Raw genomic sequence first — 23,390 nt, 5'->3', positions numbered from 1 at the left:
TGGTACATGACCAGAAATCTTCCCAAGGCCGAACGTGGTTGGTCGACCAAAAATTGGGTTCTTTCGCTACGTAGTCAAGCCTGACGTGCTGTTCACGGATGGCTGCAGCCTTCTATGTCAGAACCCTGACAGCTGGTCATACTTGGCAGGGCTGACCACGACACAACGAATTCTAACATCCACACCGCACATCAAAATGCAACTACACAGTCAATCTACAGGCGGCGACAAACTAAGCACATCTCAAACACTCGATCTCAAACACATTATCATGATTTTGCTGTCGCCGGACAAAGGGTAGGGTCGGTACGGCAATCCCGACAGGCTGGTCACGATGCGCCCCCGCGGCGAGGTTCAGGTCTGTGTTGACCGCTCAAGCTCAGAATAATTCCGTCCATCTTGCCTCTCGGCTATTGAACCCAACATGCTGCAGCGACGACATTTGCGGTAAGCCCGTCACCGTCAACAGGCACTCAAAGTCCTTCGGTGACAGGCCGCGGACATCTGGGCAAGGTCCTGCATATTGCATGCATACAGCAAAAGTTCGGTTGCTTCCGGTCGATCGTGTTGACATGGGGACCTGCCTTTGGAATGCGTACTATCGCCGTTTCGGCACCACGACCAAACAGTTACAGCCTTGTGCGACCAGGTTTGGCTGAGCCTCAAAGACGATAGTGATTGGTTCGAGCAAGCGCGAAACAAAAGTGGAGACCACTGTCTGGAGTATTGCTTTGAACCAGGAGGCTTGAATGAGTTTGTACTGTTTGAGCATGCTTCTCTGACCGGTCCACCCAGAAATGAACGCAAACGGACTATCACCATGCCAAAGGTGCTCTGGCAGTATCGTGAAGGACTACACCAGGACGCATGATCGGTATTCATGGTGGGTACAGCATTGTCGACTGGAGCTACTCGTAGTCACAGGTGTCGAGAGCATCATCTGCGCACGTGTGTGTGATCGACGCCGTAGCTGTCAATGTCTGCCTCCACTGACCCAACTTCTGGATTACCTAGATAGGCTATATCTCCGTTACCTTCGCCAGCTATCGCAATTGCAAGAAACCATTTCCGCAATCTGCCATACGGTGATCCCGTCGGCGGGCTAGAGAGATAGGATCCGCTGGTTCTACCCGTCATCGACCCGGATGTTCTCGGTCACAGACCTCCCCGCGCCTCCTTCCACTGTTCACAACGACTATCTCCACCTAAAACGCTCGGTACCTTGCAATAACTGTAAACCAAGAGATGTTGTGCTACCATTCCGCGGACGCTAAGAGTCAATGTCAGCCCCCATTTTGCTGGAAGGGTTTGGCGGTTGAGCGGTCTACCCCACTTCCCAGCATTGTTACCATGGGACGAGCTTCTGGCACGGGAATTCCGTCAATAGTGTGATCGAAACCACCAATATCATTGCGCTCGAAGCAAGCTACGCTCAAGCTTCGGCCCTTTTCTGCTCACAGCACGACAAGTGCCGCGCCACCGGCACACTCGCGTTGAGGATGCAGTTGCATGACATCTTGCACGCTGGAGTTGCCTAGTCACCTCAGGTATACACGCCTCCGGTACCAGGAAGCTGGCGCTGGTACGCTAGTATGCGCTCTTGCAGTAGTCCAACGGCCGCAGTTCGATCCAGCAACTATGCCGCGAGGTACCCATATACCGATTGATGCTTGGTACGGCTCTCATGCAAGTATCGCACGATTTGCCCGACATTCTTCAATGTACCTTGATGAAAACTTACCCGTTCCAGAATGATCAGAAGACACGGCACAGTGGCACAGTCGACGAAGCTCCCGGCAAAAGCTTACGATATATCTATGGCGTCCAGGCAATATCCCAGCATGCCGCTCAGTAACGGGACGCCTCTGTCGCTTCTGGCGCGAAGGCGCTTATCTCGCGTAGTTTTGCCGGCTAAAGTAGGTGTAAGGTATATGACGAGTAGCGCACCAGCATCAGGGCAGCACTTGTCACACAACAACACGTGCAAGATCGGGGCTTCCGCTCGATCATCGCTTTCCAACGGTGGATTAAGGTCGTTGTAGACTGAGCGCCACCGTCAGCCTGGACATTCGCCTCTTGCTTTACCCCTCATTTCACGTCAAGCCGCCTGAATCCTTCTCCATTCCATTCGGCTAAAACGTCAGCGTCGCTCACCACTCCACTCACCTTATCTCCTTGCTGAACCGATGCGGCTTAAAGATGACATGGGTCTTTCCTCAACCAGCTAGCATCGTGTTACGCCACCCCATGGAGTCGGTACACGCTAGCACGTGATGTCACTAACGCTGCGCTCCTGTCGCTTACCCCAGTCGCTGGTCGACGCCCATCCACAACGGCTGCCAGCCTGGATGTGGGAAATGCTGAATCCTGTAGGGGTGGCGAAAGTGCATGTTCGCATTAGCTCGCATCTTTTTGCCCAACGTACGTTCGTTGAGTTATCTAACTTTGCATCACATTGCGCGAATGCGCGCGATATGGGATGGCTGTTTCTAGTGCAGAGGAAGGTCAGGGTATCCTCGCAGTACAAGGTGCCAGACTGCCAGTCATGCTGCGCACACTTGATTCAGTGGTTGTTCCTTCAATCACAGCTGTGAGGTCGACAACCATTACCTCGCGTTTCTGCTGATACCAATTGCGTGCAATTCTCACAGTAGCAACATTGACAAAGAGAGTACACTTTTCCTCCGTGAAAAGTCGAAACAGTGTCTCGTCAAATTTCACTATGTCGCTGAGATGGTTCACCTCGTTCACGGCGTCATTTAGACATTAGCTCCTCGATGCGGTACGAGGAGCGCTGTGATGTGCAAAACCTCTGATAAGACAATGGAGGGATCAATCAATGAGACAAGCATGTAGAATAACCATTCATGTAACTAACGGAAAAGTTTGTTTGTACCAATGATTTATATCGCGATATCATATGAACCGCGCAAACGTGCCATTGAACACGACTCAGAGAAACAGTACTAAATTAAACGCGAGTTGACTGACATAAACCCGCATCATGAACGAGGCCAAATCAATATCGTCCCCTGATCACGAAGCTGCGTCTCCGAAGTCTTCAGGTGAAGAGCAGCAAGGCACAGTCAGACCCGTAACACGAACGAATGCTTCTTCTTTCGCCGCCCCGACTAGGGCGTCTGAAGCGAAGAAGAACGAGAAAATTGAACTTGCTCAGTATGGGAAGAGGGGGGCGTCGGCAAGAGAACCGTCTAGCCGGCCTGGTAGTGCGATGCGGCAGTATTCGTCTCCGGGGTTTGGTAGTAGACCGCAAAGTCGTCAGCGGTGGGGGGCTGGTACGCCCATGCGGGATGGAGATGATGATGACGTTGACATTGATCAGAAGGATGCATATGACGACGAGGCACACGTCGATGATGACGACTCTAGTCAATTTGATAGCGATGTGGAAGATGAAGGATGCGGAGAGGAAGAAAAGGAAGAAGAAGCAGCGCCTATCCTGGAAGGGAAGGAGTCGGAAGAGAATCCGCTAGAAAAGGAGGACCCCGAGGGAAACAAGCTAGAAGAGCAAGAGCTCGAAAAGCAAGCACAAGAGCAAGAACCAGAGCCTGAAGAAGAGCTGACAACACAGGAACAAGAGCAATCGTATGACTTAGAAGATCTGTTGGCCCAGGAAGAGCCACAGGAGCATCGCGATGAGGATTCCAGTCCTGATGTTCAGGAACTACAACAGAGGGAATCACCCTTGACGCAAGACGATGTGGCTCCAGTGTCACAAGAAGATCACGTTGAGAATGTGGAAAACCAGGCCGCGGCACCTCAAGACCAGACTGAAAGCGCACCGCCGCATGGTAATGAGGAAAAACCTATCGTTCCGCCCGAGATCGTTGCAGAGATACAAGAGCTCCAGATCAAACGTCAAAAGGTGGAGGAAGAGCGCGACGAGGCGATGAGACAGCGTGAAACCGTATTACAAGAGTTGCAAACCGTCAAAGAAGAAGCGACGAACCTGAAGCAAGAGTACGAAAAGCTATCTATCCAACTTCGTGAGAGCGAAGCCAAGATCGCAGCGCGCAATGCACGCGAGCCCGGATTACCTCCTCTCGAAGAGGTCGAAGCGGAGAACAAGAAGCTTCGAGCATCGGTCGAGCGGACGCGGTTAGAACTTCAGGCGAAGAAAACAGAGGCAGAAGATGCGACTGCTGCCTGCAAGTCGTTTGATGACTCACTGAGGGAAGTGGACGAGAAGCTAAGGAATAACCAAGAGTCTATCCGTACGCTCTGTGAAGTTGTCAACCAAGTGGCCGAGAACCTGCCAATGATCTCAAAATGCGAGACCAAAGAGCTCGATGCAGTTTTCTTGAGTCTTTCGCAGGATGATGAGACTGGAAAGCTGCGAGGTGAGTTTCTCAAACTGATCAAGAACTTCAATGGCAACTTTAAAGAGTTGCGGGAGCAGATCGAAGACTTGGAGCGGGAGTTAGCGGAGAAAGAATACGAGATTAATAGTTTGGGAAAGACCATCGAAATCGAGAGGAAGGGGTTGTTAAGCCCCGGTCTACCAAGTCCGCATCCCATGCAAACTGGTAAGAATGAATGGGAACAGTACTACGAACGGGAAAAAAAGAAGCGCCGTGATGCAGAGTCGGAGCTCGCCAAAGCAAAGAAACAGCTGTTACAACTCCAGCCCGAGAATGAAAGACTACAATCAGACCTTATCAAAGCGGAAGAAGAGCTCGCAGAGTTGCGGCCCAAGAACGATCAGTTGGAAATGGAGGCCAAAACCTGGAAGGAAGAACTTGAAGAAAACAAGGCCCAATTCGAACAATGCAGTCTCGCATTCGAAGCTAACATGTCCGAGCAGCAGCTGGAGAACTTCCGATACATCAGAGACTACTACCAAAAAGTCAAAGATCACGCTCACTGGGAAGTCCAAGGCCTCCAACAAAAGCTCTCAGTAGCAGACCAAGTAAGGGACGCACTCAAACGGGACTACAAACGCGAACAAGGCGTCAACATGCGCTTGGAGGACGCGGTGGTTAGACTGAGGAAGAGCGTCAAAGCCCGGGATATCCATATCGGAAAGACAGAACAGGCGTTCATGCAACAAGCACCGTTCCCTATCCGTTCACCAAGTACCTCTGGTAGCCGCACACCTGATAGCGATACCTCGTCGTCTACTTCACCTTCTTTGATCTCGGACTGGACTCATCCGCTCGAACGCGTCAAGAGGCCTCCGCTCATCCCCCGCTGCCACCTCCCCGCCGCGATTCAAGCGCGCGAAGCCAGACTAGATACCTATAAACGAGAACTTGAGGAAGCGCGAGAGGTAGAGATCTTCAAGGCCAACGTGAAGCCACGCGCATCGACAGCCAGGGGCGGAACTATTGCGACCGATATTATGGAAGAAGTGCGGAAATCGAGCATGGGGCCTCTGTTTCCGGTTGAAAAGACGGGGTGGGCGGATTCGAGCTGGAAAAGTGCGTGGGAGAGGTGGGATGGGGATTACTGGGCGAGGGAGTTTGCGAAGGGGAATCAAGTGGATTTCTTGAGGAAGGTAGGGGTTTGGCGGAGGGATTGGGATTAGTCGTGTATGTTTTGAGGTCGTGATGAGAATAGATACTATTCGTTTCCACACGCTACGGTAGTAGCAGGTTCGTAGTGACTAGATGTGGACTTAGATTGACCCTGTCGTGATATTAGCGTTAGCTTCATCGTGAGAACCGTGCCCGCACCGCGAACCAAAACACCATACCTACCTACCAAATAGTCCGAGCACATCTGTGATGCAGCGCACGCTCGTATGCGCTTCCGGAGAAACCACATGCGATTCATGACTGACTCCCACACCTTCCCTCCTCCTTCCTATCGCGGTATCCCAACGCCCAACACGGTCCCTCCTTAGCTCGAAAAGAAAACCACAAACCTATTAAATCACCCATCCATCCCTTCCTTCTTCACCCATCAAGCCACATTCCCCATCTGGAATCCACACTTCACCTCCAAACTGCCCTTTCGGGAACATCTTCTCTAACATACTTTGGTACATGCGCTTTGGTACCGCAGCATTTGCGCTGGCACGACCGGGACCGGGCGGTCCATGATCTGACCCCGAAAAGCAAGCCGAAACTCAAAACAAATCATGTTGCAAGCTCCAAACTCTCGTAGGTGGGACGCCTGAACTACATTCTACGGTTGTAATGTTGTATTGCCTATTCGGGCTGTTTTGTGTTTAAACGGAGCCGGTGGGTGCTGGGAGAAGGTTTGTAGTCTGGAACAGTCTTCAGCCTTGTCTTACTTAGTGCGTAGGCGAGTAATTCTCCTCAAGCCTTCTGGAATCTATGGGGTGTGCAATATTTCCTGTTACGGTAGGTTGGAGTTTGGTAGGGGCGTGGGGAGCGAGGTATTTAGGATTAGGAGATGGATCCAAGGTTCGGAGTGTTTGCGCGGGATGGGAGGGAGGCGGAGGTCTCTAGGAGTAGAACAGAATGCGGGATGCGCTGTGTGCATCTCGCATGCTCTGTATGCTGCGATATCCTAGACGTGGATGTACGACCTCGATCCTGCTAGTCCATCGTGCCCATTTGCAATAAGGGCATCGTATGCGTTGGACGCGTTGCTCTCCGTCAGGATATGTCCTACTTCACGGTTCAGCATTCATGTGCGTCGCGTGACATCTTCGACCCAGACTCAGCTCTCGACCCCCTTTGCTTTTTCGGCGACGTGTCCAGTCGCCCGCCGTCATCGACACCTTTCCAAGCTTCCTTCATTCTTTCCCATCTCGGCATCTATGACTGCCTCGCTACCAAACTCCCTCAACCCCTTAACCAGACTCCTCTTGCTTCCAGACCCGGCTATTCGATCCAAGGCCGTCTTCTTCTGGTTCGTGGATCTTTTCCCGATAGCGGGATCTACTATCATCAATGGTTTTCTTGTTTCCTTTCCTCTTGCGGTAGATTTTGACCGTTGGATGGGCGGTGGCTAGGCGGGATGGGGGATGGGCGGGGAGAGGGTACCACGGGCCGGAGTCTGGCAGCCGTTGACTGGAATCGATGGTTTATGGTGGGCTTTCCTGTTTGGGAAGTGTGCGGGAGGCGCTGACTTGGGGAGCTGTATGTGCGGTAGTTGTTAGATTGAGCGATACGAGGTTTACTACCGGAGATGGAGTCAAGCCCTGAAGGCGTATATGACGGTCGCCTCGCACACGAATTATCGGCGTGTGCTTGTTACTCAAGATGCTGCAGCTACTTGATGACTCCAGGGCTGTGTTCCGTGGGGTGCCGAAGCACGATGCTCGAGCCTCGTGGTGTTGCGAGCCATTGGGAAGCGAAGGTAGCTACGCGTCCACCGTCGCAGCAACATAGCTAGACAGCTAGGTAGATTTCGCTAAAGAACTTGGAGATGCGGAGTGACAGCTGCATGCCACATCTTCCATACATCCAGGTGCTCAGCCTCGATCGCACTCGTACACAATCTCAGCCGCCTTACCCAAACATCACCAATAGAACAAGACCACTTTCTCCGATGCCACGAAAGCAGTAACACGCATGGGAAACAAGTAAACCCGACTTCCCAAACCAGCGCACAGCCATGTGCCGCGGTATCCATGTTAGCTTCGCAATGACGTAGCGACTGCGCGGATGCTTGCGCAAATCCCGCCAGGAACATCGCTATTGCATCACCGCGACCCACGTCTCAACCCTTCCTCTCAGTCCTTTCACGAAACAACATTTTTGCTTGCAACTCCTTTCTATAACGCATCGAGAAACGAACGAAATTACCTCAATTGACATCACGAGACCTCTTTCAATATGGATGTAAGTGTGGAGCTGTTGTGTGTGGGAAGGGTTGATGGGTGTTTGCGTAGTGGACGAATGCTGATGATGGGTATTAGGTCTACTACTTCTACTCCTACGGCACTGCCGCATGGCTCGGTAAGCTCTATGTCCTTCCGTGAGGGTATCGCACAGCTTGCTAATACAAACACAGCGACCCAAGCCGCGCCTCTGATCGCGTCCCCAACCATGATAGTAGCATTGTTGTCCCCCGAAGTCCGCGAAGCTTCCAGTACGTATGCACGAAAGACCAGGAAACATGTCAAACGATGAGGTGCTAACGAGGATGATCAGCTCTCGAAGTCTACTTCTCCCGTACCCTGGGCCTCTCGCTCATCGCCCTGGGTATCCTGACTGTTCTCCTCACGGGGTCTGTTCCGTTGTCTAGTCGACTCTCTGAAGGTACTTTCCCCTCCCCATCCCCATCCTACCACCTCCGTACACTGGCCTAACACCCCCTAGGCGCAACCACCAACGAGGAAGACCCGAAAGCACCCTACGCCCTCCCCACGCTTACCGTAACCGCCATGTTCCACTCCGCCCTCGCCTTCTACGGCTACGCCATGTGGACGCGCACCGGCGTCATGGCCTTCAGCTTGGGCACACTAGGTTCTGGTTTCCTGGCCATCGTGGCACTGTGGTGCATTTTGTTTGCGAGCAGCAATGGACGGATTAGCAGGAAGACTGGCGCGGATAAGAGGACGTCAGGTTTCCCGTTCAAGAACGCTGAGGCGGAGAAGAAGAAGGGTAGGTAGATGCTTACCATCTATCTGTGGAGCCTTTGCCGGCTTCGAGAAGTCATACGGCATACTGCGGGCGGGCGGAAGGGGCATGGAAGGTATGTCTGCAACGGCGAATAGGCATACAATGGGAGTTATGCCGGAGCAAGGCATGGAAAACTGGCATTGGGAAATTGTCAGACACGATTTATTGGGATGGAAGCTGTATACTATGGAAGCATTGAATGAATTGGTATCTTTAAACCTTGAATGTACCCAAAGACCCGTGAACACCCAGGTTTCTATCCCATAGTAATACACAAGTACTATTGAAAAACAAGAGGGCATGGCGCCGACATCTCCCTCAACACCAGAGCTACGCACTTGTCCGCCGCCTCATCGCAGCCACGCTCTATCATACCAACACTGCCACTCACCCATGAGCATAACGCCTCCGGGGCGGGCCCCTGTAATTCAACTGCTCCTCCACCGCAAGACAGCGGTCACGCCAATGAACGGCCTCCGCATCCAACCACGCAGCACGCTCCGCTAGACCCAAAAATTCCAATGAAGCCTGCGACATAGGAACTTGGTGCAGGCGCAGCGCTTCCAACCTACGATGATGTATACGCTGCTGCAACTGCAGAGCCATATCCCTCTCCGCAGGATTCAGATATTCCAGTCCAGGCTACAGAACGGGTACCTGAGGCTGGGGCTCTTCGATAGGTTGGATATGCGCGGGAGGCGGCCTAGACTGAACCACTTCCTCCTTAATCCGCGGTTGTTGCTGAGTGTCGTCGCGCCACCACGGCAGTTTGCCTTCTCGGGGTAAGATGGGCAGGGCTTTCGCGGGCTGGATGTCGTTTTCAACGGATTGCCAGCCTTCCATGTCGTCGGGCATGCCTTGATCGACACGGCGTCGTCGCTCCGTTGCGGCTTGTGCTTCCATGTAGTTCTCGAAGAGGAGTTCTTTGGCTTGCCATTCTTCCTGGCGGGTGTGTTCGAGCTCCTCGGCTTCGGCGCGTAGTTGTTCGCCTTCTTGCGTTGCCCAGAGGAGTTGGCGGCGCAGGAGTTGGAAGAGTTCGGGTGCGGGTCGCTGGAGCTCTTCGGGTGTGAATTCGATGTCGGGTGGGAACTGGACGAGCGGTGGGGCGGACGGGTTGGCGAGGTCTTGCAGGTAAATGACGTTGTTGTGGGCGTAGTCGGCGTCGGGTGCGGGTGCGGGTGCGTTGGACGGAATGGTCGCGCTGTTCGGAGGGTGCGAGTGTGAGGAGGGCGACCCGGGTGTTGAGCCTTTGTCGTGGGGCAGCTTCTTGGCTTCGTTGTTGAGGACGAGCTTGAGGCGCTGCTTGTTGTTTGTAGGATTGGAGGAGTGGTGCTTGGGGACGGGGTCCGAGGGGCGCAGAGCTTCGGTCTCGTGGACCGTTCTCATGTGCTTGGCTAAGGCGTCGGAGCGGGTGAAGGAACGGTCGCATTCTAGGAGAGTTAGTAAGGGTAATGCGATGCAGATGGTTTTGGCGACTTACCTGGAAGGGTACAGTAGAATGGCTTCTCCCTTGTATGTGAGCGCATATGAGCCCTAAGCGCATAGCCACTAGCATGGGGTATGCCTTTTCTTGTGCAGTCGCTCCACTCGCAACTATACTTCTTCTGCCGTGTACCGATATGGTCTTCATGAAGATGTTCGACGAGGTTATCCATGTTCTGCAGGTCACCCGCCGTGCAGCCGTCCCATTTGCAGACAGTGACCTGTTCCTGGCCGTAGTCGTCGTCTTGCGACATGCCCGGGTGGTGGTGAGGCGACGCGGGCACAGAGCCATCTGTATCTTCAGATAGCTCGTCCTCTTCCTCGGGCGGCATGGTATTGATATGGGGCGGTGAGGATGGCGCGCGGATATTCAGGCGTGGTCGCTTGTTGGGGCGCTGGTCGTGGTCAGGAGTGGCTTCGTAGCTGGCATGGCGGCCTCCCTTGATATCCTCGGGAAAATCGTCGCTGCCGTACTCAGAGAGTTCTGAAGGTGATTCCATGGCGGCGATTGATGTGGATGTGAATGTAGCCGTGGGCGCGTTTGGAGAGCGTGACGATGGCTGTACGGCGCGTTCGACGTCTAGCCCGCGGTGCAGGGACCACCCGTTTAGCTTGATATTTTTGGGCAGCTTACTTCCTTCCTCTTTCTTCCTCCTCGTCTTGTGATCACTCAATTGTAATCACACCAGGCTGTACTTTGGTCAGTTGGCTATGCGACGGCGCTCATTCGTCGGGCGAATGTCCATGTGGACGTCTCCATTCTTTACCACGGTAACGAGACTGGGTGCGACATGAATTTGCTCTACCTCCCTCCAACACCACGCAAACGGCTATAGGTAAGTTCTTCCACCCTCTCCTTCGTCTCATCTCTATGATGATCTATTCCAGAGTTCTGCAATTCCAAAGAGTCGCTTCACGGCGGTTCAAATGCGGATTAGCTCTACACTACAATTCTTTCTGATCTGCTATTCCATACAAAATCTTAAGCTTGCTATATTACAGCTACAGTGCTAACAAGCTTCAGACTAGATTTTCGCCATCTATGCGAATAGCAGTGCCGACTGCGACTCGTGGTACCTTCCTCCAATCGGTGGGAACTTCTTCAGCATCTCGTCCAGCGCCTTCATGTCCTCGTCGTTGAGCTTCGCCGGCTTCATATTCTCCTCGATCCTCTCCGATGTCGTAGCGCCAGGGATGGGGATGATAGTAGGCATACCCTTGGCACCGCTCTGCGCGAGTACCCAGCCGATGGCAATCTGAGCTGGTGTGACTCCCTTAGCTTTGGCCATGTCCTCGACGGCGTGGAGCAACTTGATGTTCTCATCGAAGACGTCTGGCTGGAACCTGGGCATATGCTGGAGCATGGAGTCGGGTTCGATGTCGCTGTACTTCTTGTACTTCCCAGTCTGCAACACATTAGCGTAAGTCGTTGGGCGAGAAGAGATGCGCTTACCAGGAATCCGCGTCCGAGAGGAGAGTACGCGATGATAGGGATACCCAGCTCTGCGCAACTCGCCGCAACACCGTTCTCCAGAATATCGGTCGCCCAGAGCGAGAACTCTACCTCGACGGCCGAGATCGGGTGCACGGCATGCGCCTTGCGGATGGACTGTGCACCAACCTCTGACAAGCTGATGCCACCGAGCTTGCCGTCCTTGACATACTCTGCGATGTAGCCAACAGTATCTGCGATGGGTGTCTTGGGGTCGACTCTGGCGCACTCGAACAGATCGAGACTCTTCTTGCCATCCAGCACCTTCAAGCACTCGTCGATGCTGCGCCTGACGTTCTCCCGACTGCCATCGGGCGCCATCTCGCCCTTCTTGAGACCTCCTTTGATAGACAAAACAACCTTCTCTGCGTCGCCGGGATACTTGGTGAAGTACTCGTTGAGCAGGTGTAGAGAGTTGCGCTCCGGTGATCCGTAGAGCTCGCCGCCATTCCAGTTGTTCGCGCCGAGTGAGAGTGCTGTGCGCATAGCTTCGTAGCTCTGTTCGGCTGGTGGTGGGCTCTTGCGCCATGTCAGGCCTGCGATGTGTTAGCAAAGTGACTGTAGGCTACGCAATGATGCATACCCATGAGGCCGTAGCCAACAGGGCCTACAGTCTTTCCGACAAGTTCAGGCATCTTCGGTGCTTCTTTGAAGTTTTGAGACTGGTAGTGGGGTAGATAGAAATCCGGCAAATTTATCACTCTGGTACCTCAATGGATCGTGTCGCTGTTGATATCGTGTGATGTCCTATCCACCGTTCTGCCACCGAGTCTTTATATCGAACCGGCGGTCTTCTCGGGCCCGAAGTCATTTTTATGTAACTGGATGTTGATGACGCGGGCTCCACATGCTACCTGCATCTGCCGGGTCCATTGAGATCTTAACTCCGGCCGGCCAATTAAGCGCCGATGTGGCGGAAGAAGATGGACTTTACCACGATAGCTCCAGCGGAATGTTCGCGCGGTGTATGCTATTCGGGGGGATTTGAGGATGTATGGGACGACAGGTTGGTAAGCTGGGAGAGTGAGATGGCATTAGGACGGAAGGTGGATGGGCTGCGAGGTACTTGTGGTGGGTACATGAATAGAAGTGCAAAGAATTCGGAAGGCGATCGTGGAAGCGTTTGAAAAGACATTTGCATGTGTGATATTGCATGTACTGTTGGAGCGAAGTTTGGATGCTTTCAGGTACATCCTCGAAAAGACAATTTTCCTCGCATCACGCATCCACCTCTAGAACGCTATATAATAACACGAATACGATACAAAGCCAATCAAACCACGTCCCTATCCCTCCAACACACATTCGACTCTCAATACCCTCACTTCATCTTCTTCCCGTCCATCCCCTTCCTCTCAACCCCATCCAAATCCCTCAACACCTCCCTCACAGGCCACACAAACCCCTCCTCCACCCTCCCCGTCTCCCCCTCCTCAATCGTAACAAGATACTCCACAAGCGCCATACCCACATACGCGCCAATCGCCGTAAAAATATGCCACCACCCATGCAATTCGAACAAGAAACCCCAGGGCAGGCCAACCCATCTCTTGAAGACTGTAACGTAGTAACAAGCATGGAAATCTATGTTCCACAAGAAGTATCCGAAGAGGCCAGTCGAGATACCAAAGGTCGCCATCCTCCCGAGTTTCTTGCGAGCTTCTTCGGACGTGATTTGCACTTTAATAAGCGCGCGCGTGTACTTACTCACCAAGAATATCATGACCGCGAACGCAATTTCATGCAGGATTATCTCATCGGCCCAGACGTGGTACACGGATACTGGAATCAGACTTCCTAGGATATACGCCGTGTACTTCCTCCTTTCTTTCACCGTAGCTTTGAAACAAAGCAGTTGGTGCAGGATGGCGCCGACAGCGAGGAACATGGATAGGTCGTCGCCCATTTGCGAATGGTATTTTAGTGTTGCGTGGAACCAGGCGCTGAGGAGGCCGACGGAAATCAGGCCCCAGTAGGGGAAGGCGAGGGTTGAAATCAAGCCGCCAGAGGGCTTTGGGGCGACGCGGCGGAGGCCGTGGAGGCCGTAGATAACTGGGGAGGGTGAGTATGGAGAAGGGGTGGGTGGTGATGGGGAATGGGGATGGGCGGACCGTAGGTTATGTTTGTGAGGGTGTTTATGAATTCGCCGATGTAGGGTGTTATTATGTAGTCCTAAACTTCAATTAACTTCCGAGATACATATTGTTCCTCTGTCTGATCTCGCGTACCTCCTCACAGAAACTACATCAAGTCAGCCATGTCCAATTCATCATGCACACAACTCACTTGTGATTCGACGTCTTTGGCTCCCACGCCCCGACGATGTATTCGTTAGGACTGGGGTAATCCCATCGCCACTGCATCTTCAATTTCAAACGCTGTGAGCCGGAGAGTTTGTGTTGTTTCTGATGTTCTGAGGTATGAGGTGACGTTGTTGTTTCCAAGGTTTTGTGGTTTTCTACTTGCAGCAGGAGGGTTCGCGCTTTGACCCCTGATCGCGGTTCCACTTTGCACGCTACGAAAAGACTATACAAAGACGCGTGGAAAAGCAAATAGACACAAGGAGAATACAGCAGTAGAACTCCTTTGAGAATAAGAATTGAAAGTTGAGTTGCGAAATAGTTGTAACGCTAGACTACAAAATTTTCTAAGCACGGCAAACTTACAGGGTAATTAAATCCTTCTTCTTTATACAACGTTAGAAACATGCCTTAAAACAGTTCTAGGAGTTGAAGACGTAATTGTAAGAGTGTTTTAGGCGCGGGCTATGTCTTGCAGAGTAGATAATTAAGGTTCTTGTGCGGCAGACCTTAAGGCAAAAAAAAAATCGTTCCTTGCACGTACGTGTAGCAGTGTCTTGCTGTGACTGCTGGAAGTGCAAAAGATGGGTCTTACCGCGACTCGAACGCGGGGCCTCTCGCAAGCTATGCTTGGGTTTGCAAGTATCCGAAGATGCTTTCCCTAAGCTGTAGAAGTTAGTATATGCCTCACATGCGTTTCATGAAGTCAGAACTTACCGAGAATCATACCACTAGACCATAAGACCGGAAGAGGCAACTGCTGTGAAGCTGTTGTTCTTGTTGATGGAAGGGGAGCAAAAAGGAGCACATATAACGGAAATTAGCAAAAACAGATTTTTCGAAAAATGGGCATGTTCTGGAACACCAAATGCAACGCCAGGTCGTTTGTAGTGTGGGCCTTGTGCTTCCCACCTAATTTTGTGGGGTTCTGACCGGTGGAAGTTTGGAATTGATGGCACTGATGGTTGACGTGGCCGAACTTAGCCGCTGGCTTGGGCGGGCCAGGGGCGGCAGATAGCTGCTCGAACACCAAAACTTAGCAGGGGTATTCGAGACTCCTGCGCAACCGCGTAGTGATACGGGCGTGAAGCATTATTGGTATAATAGTATTAGTGAGTGATCTGGTGAAGTTGGAGGGTAGGGAGCCAGACTCAGCGCGAACATGTCCCTCCGATACGCTGTTCGTAATATTCGCAATTCTTTGTTCGTACGGAGCACTTGGGCACAGCTAGTCTCTACTCGAAACAGCGACAAGATCTGGTACTTGATTGCAACAGTCTCTTGTGAGCGACAGCGCGTCTGCGCAGTACATAGTCGAAATCCAAAAATCGATGACGCAGTCCATCTCCAGCATTACGCCTTCGCACGGCTCGCACGTCTTCTCATGTATGCGCCACACTTTCGGGAAGTATATGTTACATCACACACATAGGTGTTGTATGCAGCAAGAAGGCCAAACATTATGGCGACCATTTTCTCGGATCTTCTCACCGACTCGCGATTGCTGCAGTTTTTATCACTGCTACGATGCTCGCAGTGCTGAATTTGTTGTCAATACGCACTCGAAACCTTTATTGATTTACGCGCACACTGTAGGTTGGCTAGGTGTGTGAGCTTGTAAGCCAGACCTGCAATCACGGCGCTGTGATCGAAGCAAGATTTGTACGCGTATTATGGAGAATGGCCTGACTTTCAGAGTCGTCCCGCTTCAACATTCCCATGTTGTGAGAATCCTGGTCGACGCGCAGGGCGACGCAATAGGTTAGCCCAAACGCGAACATCTGAAGGAAGAAAGCCCGATCATCGATGAGCAAGTCCGATGTTCGTCACGACTCCGATCATTAGAAGGCATCTTGAACTTGCGCTGATATCAGATGCGCCTACGCATGTGACAAACCAGTATCCTCGACAAAATCGCTTCCACAGAACATCTCCTTTGTCGCACATCATCTCAACCATCCCAATGCGATGCGACTGCGATGCGTCGCCATTGAGAGCATCGCGATGGCAAGGTAAAAGTCGGTAGAGCCAGCGTTGCCAAGCAGAGCAACGATCGCGCTTCGTCGTACGTTCTGACCACCCCTCAAGCGCATTCCTGCCCAATCACCCACAACAACAGTCGGAAGCACCACCTGCTCAGGAAACATCTCCAGTCACATGTAACATCGCGCATCGAAGCAACCACCTTAGTCGGATCCCGGCAGTCTGCAAAAAGAGCCGCCGGTTCGGTTAAGATGCCACTGACGACATCCACACATGCACAACGCGGGTGAGGCGATCTCCACAACTCTCCGGGCCTGAGCGCGTCTTTCTCCACCTCCAGCCTAACCCCAGAGTCGTTTTTCCACAAATCATACGAGCTCCGACACTGACTCGATCTCGTTTCTCTCCGATGGTCAAGACGGCAGGCTTCTCGGCATGCGGCCGCTATACTTAGGTCGGTAAATCCATTTTAACCATTTTACCTGGCTGTCCAGGGCTATGACCAACGAGTATGGAGTCTCCATGCGGAGCAAGGACTCGAGTGGAGACGGCTGCTTCAAGCGATATGATTATCACGTCGAGCACAGCGGCGTGTAGTGCCGACTTTCTCGACCTTTATATTCGACCCTCCCCACGTCTGTGGATCGACAGGTCAAACGACTGCCATCTCTGCATCAACCCAAGGCTCTGGACAGGTCCCGGTCAAGATGTTCGAAAGGTTTCCTAAGATTTACAATGTCTACTTCTTGGCAATTGTTGCCACGATGGGTGGCATGCTCTTCGGGTTTGATATCTCTTCGATGAGCGCCATCATTCCGAGTGACCAGTATCTGTAAGTCGCAGTGACGTCAAACACCTTACCTATTGATCCCTAACAACGAACAGCACCTACTTCGACAATCCAACCGGCGTTGTTCAGGGAGCTATTGGCGCGGCCCTTGCTGCGGGCTCAGTGGTTGGCAGTGCTATTGCTGGTCCTATCTCCGACAAGTTTGGTCGTCGCGATGCCCTTATGTTCGCCTGTCTTTGGTGGCTAGTCGGAACTGCGCTGCAGGTTGCTACAACTGGTCGCGGCATGCTTATCGCTGGTCGTGTATTGAATGGAGTCACTGTCGGTATCACTTCGTCTCAGGTCCCTGTCTACCTCGCCGAAATTTCCAAGCACTCGCAGCGTGGTGCCATCATTATTATTCAACAGCTGGCTATTGAGTGGGGTATTCTTATCATGTAAGTACACTGAACACACGAAACAAGCCCAAGCCAACAGATCGCAGGTACTTCATAGGTTACGGATGTACTTTCATCCCTGGCGAGTCAGCTTCATTCCGCACGGCCTGGGGAATTCAATACGTCCCCTGCGTCATGTTCATGATCGGTCTCCCATTCCTCCCAGAGTCTCCACGATGGCTCGCGAAGGTCGACCGCACAGAAGAAGCAATCCACATCCTGGCCTCCATCCAAGCCGACGGCAACATCGAAGATCCCTACGTCATCGCCGAATACGAGGAGATCGTAACTGCTCTCACTGCAGAACGTTTAGCTCCCCAAGGATGGCGAAAGTTTGTCTACAACGGCATGTGGAAACGGACTCTTGCCGGTTTCTCCGTCCAGGCCTGGCAGCAACTTTCGGGTGCTAATGTATGTTGAGCATACTTCGCGTAGTACCGTCCTGCTAACAGTTCTCAGGTCATGACTTACTACGTCGTATACATCTTTGCCATGGCTGGTCTTACAGGCAACACCAAGCTTATCTCCTCCGGTGTGCAGTACGCGTTGTTCATCGTCTTCTCGTCCATCATGTTCTTTTTCGTCGACAAGATCGGCCGGCGAACACTTCTGGTTTGGGGAGCCATTGCGATGGGCATATGCCATCTGGTCGTAGCTGGAATGCTCGGCGGGTTCTCCACGTATGTCCCTGAGGGTGTTGGTGGCGACGCGAATGTTGTCATGAGGGTCACCGGATCGCCGGCGTACACCGTTATCGCGTTCTCGTATCTTTTGATTATCGTAAGTATCTCTACGAGCTGAACATGAACCACACTAATTCCGCATCTTAGTTCTACGCTCTTACCCTCGCGCCCATTTGCTGGGTCTACGCCGCTGAGGTCTGGTCACTCGAAACCCGTGCTTCCGGAATGGGTATCGCAGCTATTGGCAACTGGCTTTTCAATTTCGCTATTGGACTGTTCATCCCACCCGCGTTTGTCAACATTAGATGGGGACTTTTCCTCGTTTTCGGAATCCTCTGCTTCATGGCTGCCGTCCAGTTCTTCTTCACCTACCCTGAGGTAAGGAAATCTGGAATTTCTGTCATGACTTCAGCTAACTCTGAGGACAGACTTGTGGCAAGACTCTTGAGGAGGTTGAGTTCCTGTTCAGCAAAGAGGGCCCACACGCCTGGAAGACTAAGAAGGGTAGCGACAATCTTGCGCGCGACCTCGAAAACGTTGCTGCTGCGCAAGCTAAGGGAGAAGCGCTTGCCACGATCAACAATGTCGCAAAGAAGGAGAAAGGCGAGACTGAGACCACTGAGGCGGTCTGAGTGGTCTGTAGTATGCGGTTGTTAGCATGTATATCACCGAATAATGCCATGTTCGGTTTGTTCGCCATGAATCGAATCTTTATCTTGGAGTCTTGCCACACTGCTTTCTTGTTGAGATTGTGCTAACATTTAAACCACGATAGTAGCGCAGTATAGGAGTAAACCATGGTGGGCGTTCCACGCCGCGGAGAATGAGAGACACTATGACGAGAGTGTAGCGCGGGTTCGTCGTTGGTTGCCCTTCGCTGTAACGACTTTGCATGATTGGCGGCGCCGGGAGTCGTGTAACGTCAACTGCATACGACCCCACTCCAGTTCGTCCCCGGCGTCGACATTTCAGCACCCTCTCAGCCTTGGGCGGCCTTTGTTGCCTGCGCCCAGCACAGCCACCACGAACGAGACCACTGCAGATTCGAAATTGCACTTTGAGCCAAGAAGCAGTATCGCGCTGTTTGGACGACCCATCAGCCCGTGTCCGCTCTTTCATCCAATTCTTACGATATCAGCTCGACTATGGCGCTTTCGGCATGATTCACCAATAAGCATGCTTAGCCCGCATCATGTCTGACCCGGTCTCGCTCACAGCGTCAGTCATCGCTATCACGACATTCACTGTCCACATCTCGGCGCTTGTCAGAACCGCCATACACGCGTCCGACGAGATTATTGCTCTCAGAGACGAATTAGGGGATGTGGGGTCGCTTGCAAAGCTCCTCCAAACTCTCTCTCAGCGACATTGGCCTCGAGAACAACAGGCAAATATCGACGCGGCCAAGCGTGTACTACACGAAATCGTCAAAACACGATTACCAAAGATTCAAGGATATTTGGACAAGCTTGAGCAACATAAGAGCAAGACAATACAACATTTCCGCTACGTTGCATTACGTGGGAAGATCAACGGCGAGCGACAAGGACTGCATGGCGCCAAACAACACCTCTTCGACGTTATTTGCATTCTCAACGCGTCGACTACCAGAGACCTGAGCCAGAACATAGAAAGCATTAGCCGAAGTGTTACTCTGGTACACGATACTCAGATTCAAAATCATCACGACACCGTCGCTCGCTTGGATCAATACTTCGGCCCTGTTCAGAACATGTACATGCAGGACTACCGCAATCTCATGACACGTTTCGACCTGTACTTCGGTCCAGCCCAAAGCACAGATGTTCAAACACACAGGGATGTCTTGACTCGTTTCAATCAATACCTCGATCGTATACAGACCGTACACATGCAAGACTACCAAGGCGTCCTGGGCCGCTTCGAGCAGTGCCTCGGACCCGTTGAGAAAAGACGACTTCACAATCATCGAGACATCGTGGCTTGCTTCGACCAGTATCTTGATCGCATCCAAAGAAGACAGATGTTGCTACAGCGATGGAGTTCGTATCTCACAGCTGGCTTATATCGATTTCAGATCGCGGTTAGCGGCGTGGCCACCAACCCTGTATCGACCAGTACCCACCAATCGACAAGTCACGTCTCTAGACCATGTGCCTGTCCATGCCATCGCGAACGAAAGTTCTGGGATTCAAGCCATTCCACCGATCTTGGCTCCAAAATCATGAGGTTGGATTGTGGTCCACCATGGACCCGTCTGTCCCGTGACTTATACAACTGGAAACAAACATTGTGCTCCCTGATCACTTGTCATTGGTTTCCAGCATCACGGCACCCTCAGGCGTGCGTTATAGCTGTGGGATCGATAACATGGATTCGTAGGCGCCCATTACACCAGTAATGCATATATGGTCAAGACCTCTGCAGACTTCAATCCATCACCTATTTAGCATATAGTGAGTTTCTGTGATATGATGAGAAGAAGTACTCTTACTGCAATCCAAAACCTAAGTTATCTTAGCCCAACCCCAGTATATCCAAATTTCCCCATTCCCTCACCACAGGCCTCACATCCCCACCCCTCTTCATACCTTTCTCCTCCGCCTCACCATCCATCTCCTCACCCAACCCAACCCTCCCACAAGCCGCAAACGCCAAACTCCCCGAAGCATGTACAAGACTCCCCACAACCGGCATCTTCGCATCACCCACCTCAACCACCTCATCAGCCTGTACAGCTCCTTCCCTCCTGTACGGATCCCTCCAAACTCTCATCTTCCCATCTGTCCCACCTGCCCAAACCTCATGCGATACCCCCTCAACGTCATACGGGCCCTGTCCCGCATTCCAAACATCAAAGCCCAATTTCTGACGAGTGAGCGCTTGTCTCCCTGCACAGTACCCCAGCGCGAGCGAAAAGTTACGGACGTCGTAGATGAGGAGCACGTCTGAACTGCGCTCAGCGACGTAGAGATATTTGCCGCAGGGGCTCCATTTGAGTGACGTGACACCATCGCCCATAACGCTTTGAAGATTCTCGTTGCGAAACTTGATGCCGTTTATCGTGCCTGGGAGGGAGAAATGCGTCACTTCGGTGCCGCCGATGGGGTCGTAGATGCCGATGTAGCGGGTGCGGGAGCCGGCTGCTAGGATGCCGTCGTGCGAACTGTGGGAGGGAGGTGAGAGGGACAGAGCAGAAATCTGGCCTTTGAAGCCGCGGCCTCCGCCTTTGAGCTTGTTGCGCTTGGCGGGGATGGTGCGGATTGTGTGGATTGGTTTATCGGTCTCGAGGAGGTCGAAGATGGCGATTTCGTCTTTGGAACCCGCGAAGAAATGCGTGGCGGTGCTGGAGTAGGCCAGGCTGAGAGGTGCGATGACGGCTTCAGTTAGGCTGTTGATGAGTTTGTAGGATGCTAGAGGGGTGGATATATCTACTCTTCCTGGGGTCTGAGTATCTTCGCTGTGTTTCTGCGAGGTAGGCCACAATGCGTTGTGCAGGTTGATGTAGGCATCTCGTCGACTGATCAGCACAGTCGTGCTGCTAGCATCCTGTAAATTGAAAAGAGGGTTGACAGCAAAAGCCCAGATTGGATCGGCAGAGCGAAGAGACGCGTAGGGCGTGAGAGGTTGAGGGTTGTTTTGTGTCAGAATGTCGTTCGAGACGGGATATACAGAGAATTGACGACTGTAATCTGATGTGAAGACGCAGCTACCATCTGATGAAAGCTGGGCTTCTTGTATGCAGCTCGTGTACGGTTTGGCATCCAATGAGTGATCAGAGCTACCAGAGTCGCTGCCATCTTCTGATTCCGATTCCGATTCGGAAGATGAATGCGATGATCTTCGAGAGGATTGCCTATCCGAAGGGCAACTGTTGTTCTTGTCTTCCGGCTCGTCTTCGCTGGACTGCTGTTGTGCCTTATCGCGGCTAGCCATCACCCTCTCCGCCTCGCCCACCTCATTTGACTCAGCACGACCCCGATCTTCATCTCTCTCCTCCTCTCGTTCCTCCTCTTGCGCGTCACATCTCGAAATCTTTGTGCTAGCCAGACATCTCACATTCATAGCCGAAGCAGACATTCTTTCAACGCGCCATCTTCTTTCCGCGAATACCACGTTCGACACAAAAAACAAGGTACGGTGTCGTTAGTAACTCGTGTATTAGGAAAACATTAAAATGAGCAAGGTAGCCAGCCGCCTAGTCAGGACGAAAGAAGTAGACAGTCCACTAGCTTGCGCACAGACCTTCCGTTCCTCCCTCTGCAACGATCTCGAACATCATCGTCATGGCCCGCCGAATACTTTCCCACCATGCTCGACTCCTCACGCGCACAACCACCACAAGCATGGGTTGAATCGCCATACTTGCGGTCGCTCATAGTAAGTAATCAAAGCTTTCACCTCTCAGAAAATTGTCTTCCAATGGCTCTCCCTCTCCCGACATCGGCTTAAACCGCATCATCTGTATCTTCCATTGCCATGGCGAAGCTACTGCTGCAAACGTCCTCGAGAACCTATGTAGAACAGTAGCAATTCATTTGCATTTCTATATCTCCTCGGTCTCCTACACTCACCAATCCACCCACCCAAACCCAAACACATAAGTCCACACACAACTAACACCCACCCCAGGCAGGCGGCCTAGCAGGCACAACAGTCGACCTATCCCTCTACCCCCTCGACACCCTAAAAACGCGTCTCCAATCCGCCTCCGGCTTCGCCGCCAGCGGTGGCTTCAACGGCATCTACCGGGGCGTCGGCAGCGCAATCGTCGGGTCCGCACCAGGCGCCGCCCTCTTCTTCATAACCTACGACACGATAAAACGGACCTTCGCCCAGAGCCAAAGCCTACCTACCACGAAGATCACATACAACGCAGAAGGGAAACCGTACAAAGAAGATGCGAGAGACAGTGGGACAGAGGCACTCATCCACATGGCAGCCGCGAGTGCGGGCGAGGTCGCAGCATGTGCAGTCCGCGTCCCAACAGAAGTAATAAAACAACGCGCACAAGCGTCTCAACACCCCTCCTCCCTCTCCGCGCTCACGTTCATCCTCCGCCAACGCCACACCCACGGTCTCGCACACGTCTGGATGGAACTATACCGGGGGTGGTCGATAACCATAATTCGCGAAGTGCCCTTTACCGTAATCCAATTCCCGCTTTGGGAGGCGCTGAAGAAGTGGCGGATGAGCCGGACAGGGCGGAGCGAAGTAACTGGTCTAGAAGGGGGTTTGCTGGGGAGTGTGGCGGGGGCTGTGGCGGCGGGGGTGACGACGCCGTTGGATGTGCTTAAGACGCGGATGATGCTTGCGAGGGAGAAACAGCCCATGATGCAGATGTTGGGGACGATTATGAGGGAGAGTGGGCCGAGGGCATTTTTCGCGGGGATGGGGCCGAGGGTGGGTTGGATTAGTGTTGGGGGAGCGATTTTCTTGGGGAGTTATCAGTGGGCGAGTAATGCGTTGGGGGGTGTGGTTGAGGAGTGAGCTGTGAGTGGCATGGTTGATCATGCTGATGTTTTTGGAGGAAAGGGTGGAGGAGGGAACAACAATAATGAGAGTATAGGATTAAGTTCATCCTACTCAGCCGCATGAGGCCGAGGCCACGGACTCATGGAAGAGTCTACTGGCGAGCGGGTATGCTATATACACTATTCAACCCCTCTAGTCTTTATCAAAA

The 23,390-nt window shown here is 52.5% G+C and overlaps 8 protein-coding genes across 8 annotated transcripts; 4 read left to right on the top strand and 4 right to left on the bottom strand.

Moving 5' to 3' along the window:
- Positions 1–3,004: 3,004 nt before the first annotated feature.
- Positions 3,005–5,548, top strand: J4E83_008410 (uncharacterized protein; the record flags this gene model as incomplete). The annotated part of the gene is made up of 1 exon (XM_049335307.1): positions 3,005–5,548. The coding sequence occupies one exon, from the start codon at positions 3,005–3,007 to the stop codon at positions 5,546–5,548; it is 2,544 nt and encodes an 847-aa protein (XP_049185573.1).
- Positions 5,549–7,772: 2,224 nt separating this feature from the next.
- Positions 7,773–8,551, top strand: J4E83_008409 (uncharacterized protein; the record flags this gene model as incomplete). Its single annotated transcript, XM_049335306.1, has 5 exons — positions 7,773–7,778; positions 7,856–7,895; positions 7,951–8,028; positions 8,091–8,198; positions 8,259–8,551. The coding sequence occupies 5 exons, from the start codon at positions 7,773–7,775 to the stop codon at positions 8,549–8,551; spliced, it is 525 nt and encodes a 174-aa protein (XP_049185572.1).
- A 652-nt stretch (positions 8,552–9,203) lies between these two features.
- Positions 9,204–10,543, bottom strand: J4E83_008408 (uncharacterized protein; the record flags this gene model as incomplete). Its single annotated transcript, XM_049335305.1, has 2 exons — positions 9,204–9,991; positions 10,042–10,543. The coding sequence occupies 2 exons, from the start codon at positions 10,541–10,543 to the stop codon at positions 9,204–9,206; spliced, it is 1,290 nt and encodes a 429-aa protein (XP_049185571.1).
- Positions 10,544–11,083: 540 nt separating this feature from the next.
- Positions 11,084–12,170, bottom strand: J4E83_008407 (uncharacterized protein; the record flags this gene model as incomplete). The annotated part of the gene is made up of 3 exons (XM_049335304.1): positions 11,084–11,449; positions 11,497–12,071; positions 12,119–12,170. 3 exons carry the CDS (start codon positions 12,168–12,170, stop codon positions 11,084–11,086), a joined length of 993 nt encoding a protein of 330 aa, XP_049185570.1.
- A 686-nt stretch (positions 12,171–12,856) lies between these two features.
- Positions 12,857–13,441, bottom strand: J4E83_008406 (uncharacterized protein; the record flags this gene model as incomplete). The annotated part of the gene is made up of 1 exon (XM_049335303.1): positions 12,857–13,441. The coding sequence occupies one exon, from the start codon at positions 13,439–13,441 to the stop codon at positions 12,857–12,859; it is 585 nt and encodes a 194-aa protein (XP_049185569.1).
- A 3,084-nt stretch (positions 13,442–16,525) lies between these two features.
- J4E83_008405 (uncharacterized protein) lies at positions 16,526–18,360 on the top strand (the record flags this gene model as incomplete). The annotated part of the gene is made up of 6 exons (XM_049335302.1): positions 16,526–16,650; positions 16,704–17,045; positions 17,093–17,456; positions 17,505–17,825; positions 17,876–18,106; positions 18,157–18,360. 6 exons carry the CDS (start codon positions 16,526–16,528, stop codon positions 18,358–18,360), a joined length of 1,587 nt encoding a protein of 528 aa, XP_049185568.1.
- A 1,864-nt stretch (positions 18,361–20,224) lies between these two features.
- Positions 20,225–21,772, bottom strand: J4E83_008404 (uncharacterized protein; the record flags this gene model as incomplete). The annotated part of the gene is made up of 2 exons (XM_049335301.1): positions 20,225–21,742; positions 21,767–21,772. The coding sequence occupies 2 exons, from the start codon at positions 21,770–21,772 to the stop codon at positions 20,225–20,227; spliced, it is 1,524 nt and encodes a 507-aa protein (XP_049185567.1).
- A 246-nt stretch (positions 21,773–22,018) lies between these two features.
- On the top strand, positions 22,019–23,197 carry J4E83_008403 (uncharacterized protein; the record flags this gene model as incomplete). Its single annotated transcript, XM_049335300.1, has 2 exons — positions 22,019–22,087; positions 22,340–23,197. 2 exons carry the CDS (start codon positions 22,019–22,021, stop codon positions 23,195–23,197), a joined length of 927 nt encoding a protein of 308 aa, XP_049185566.1.
- Between the last annotated feature and the right edge of the window lie 193 nt (positions 23,198–23,390).

The sequence above is a fragment of the Alternaria metachromatica genome (genome assembly GCF_023757995.1).
Source record: "Alternaria metachromatica strain BMP 0045 chromosome Unknown scaffold_24, whole genome shotgun sequence".
Classification (NCBI taxonomy): domain Eukaryota; kingdom Fungi; phylum Ascomycota; class Dothideomycetes; order Pleosporales; family Pleosporaceae; genus Alternaria; species Alternaria metachromatica.
Note: the sequence above shows the minus strand (reverse complement) of the source record. Positions and strands in the feature narration are given on the sequence as shown.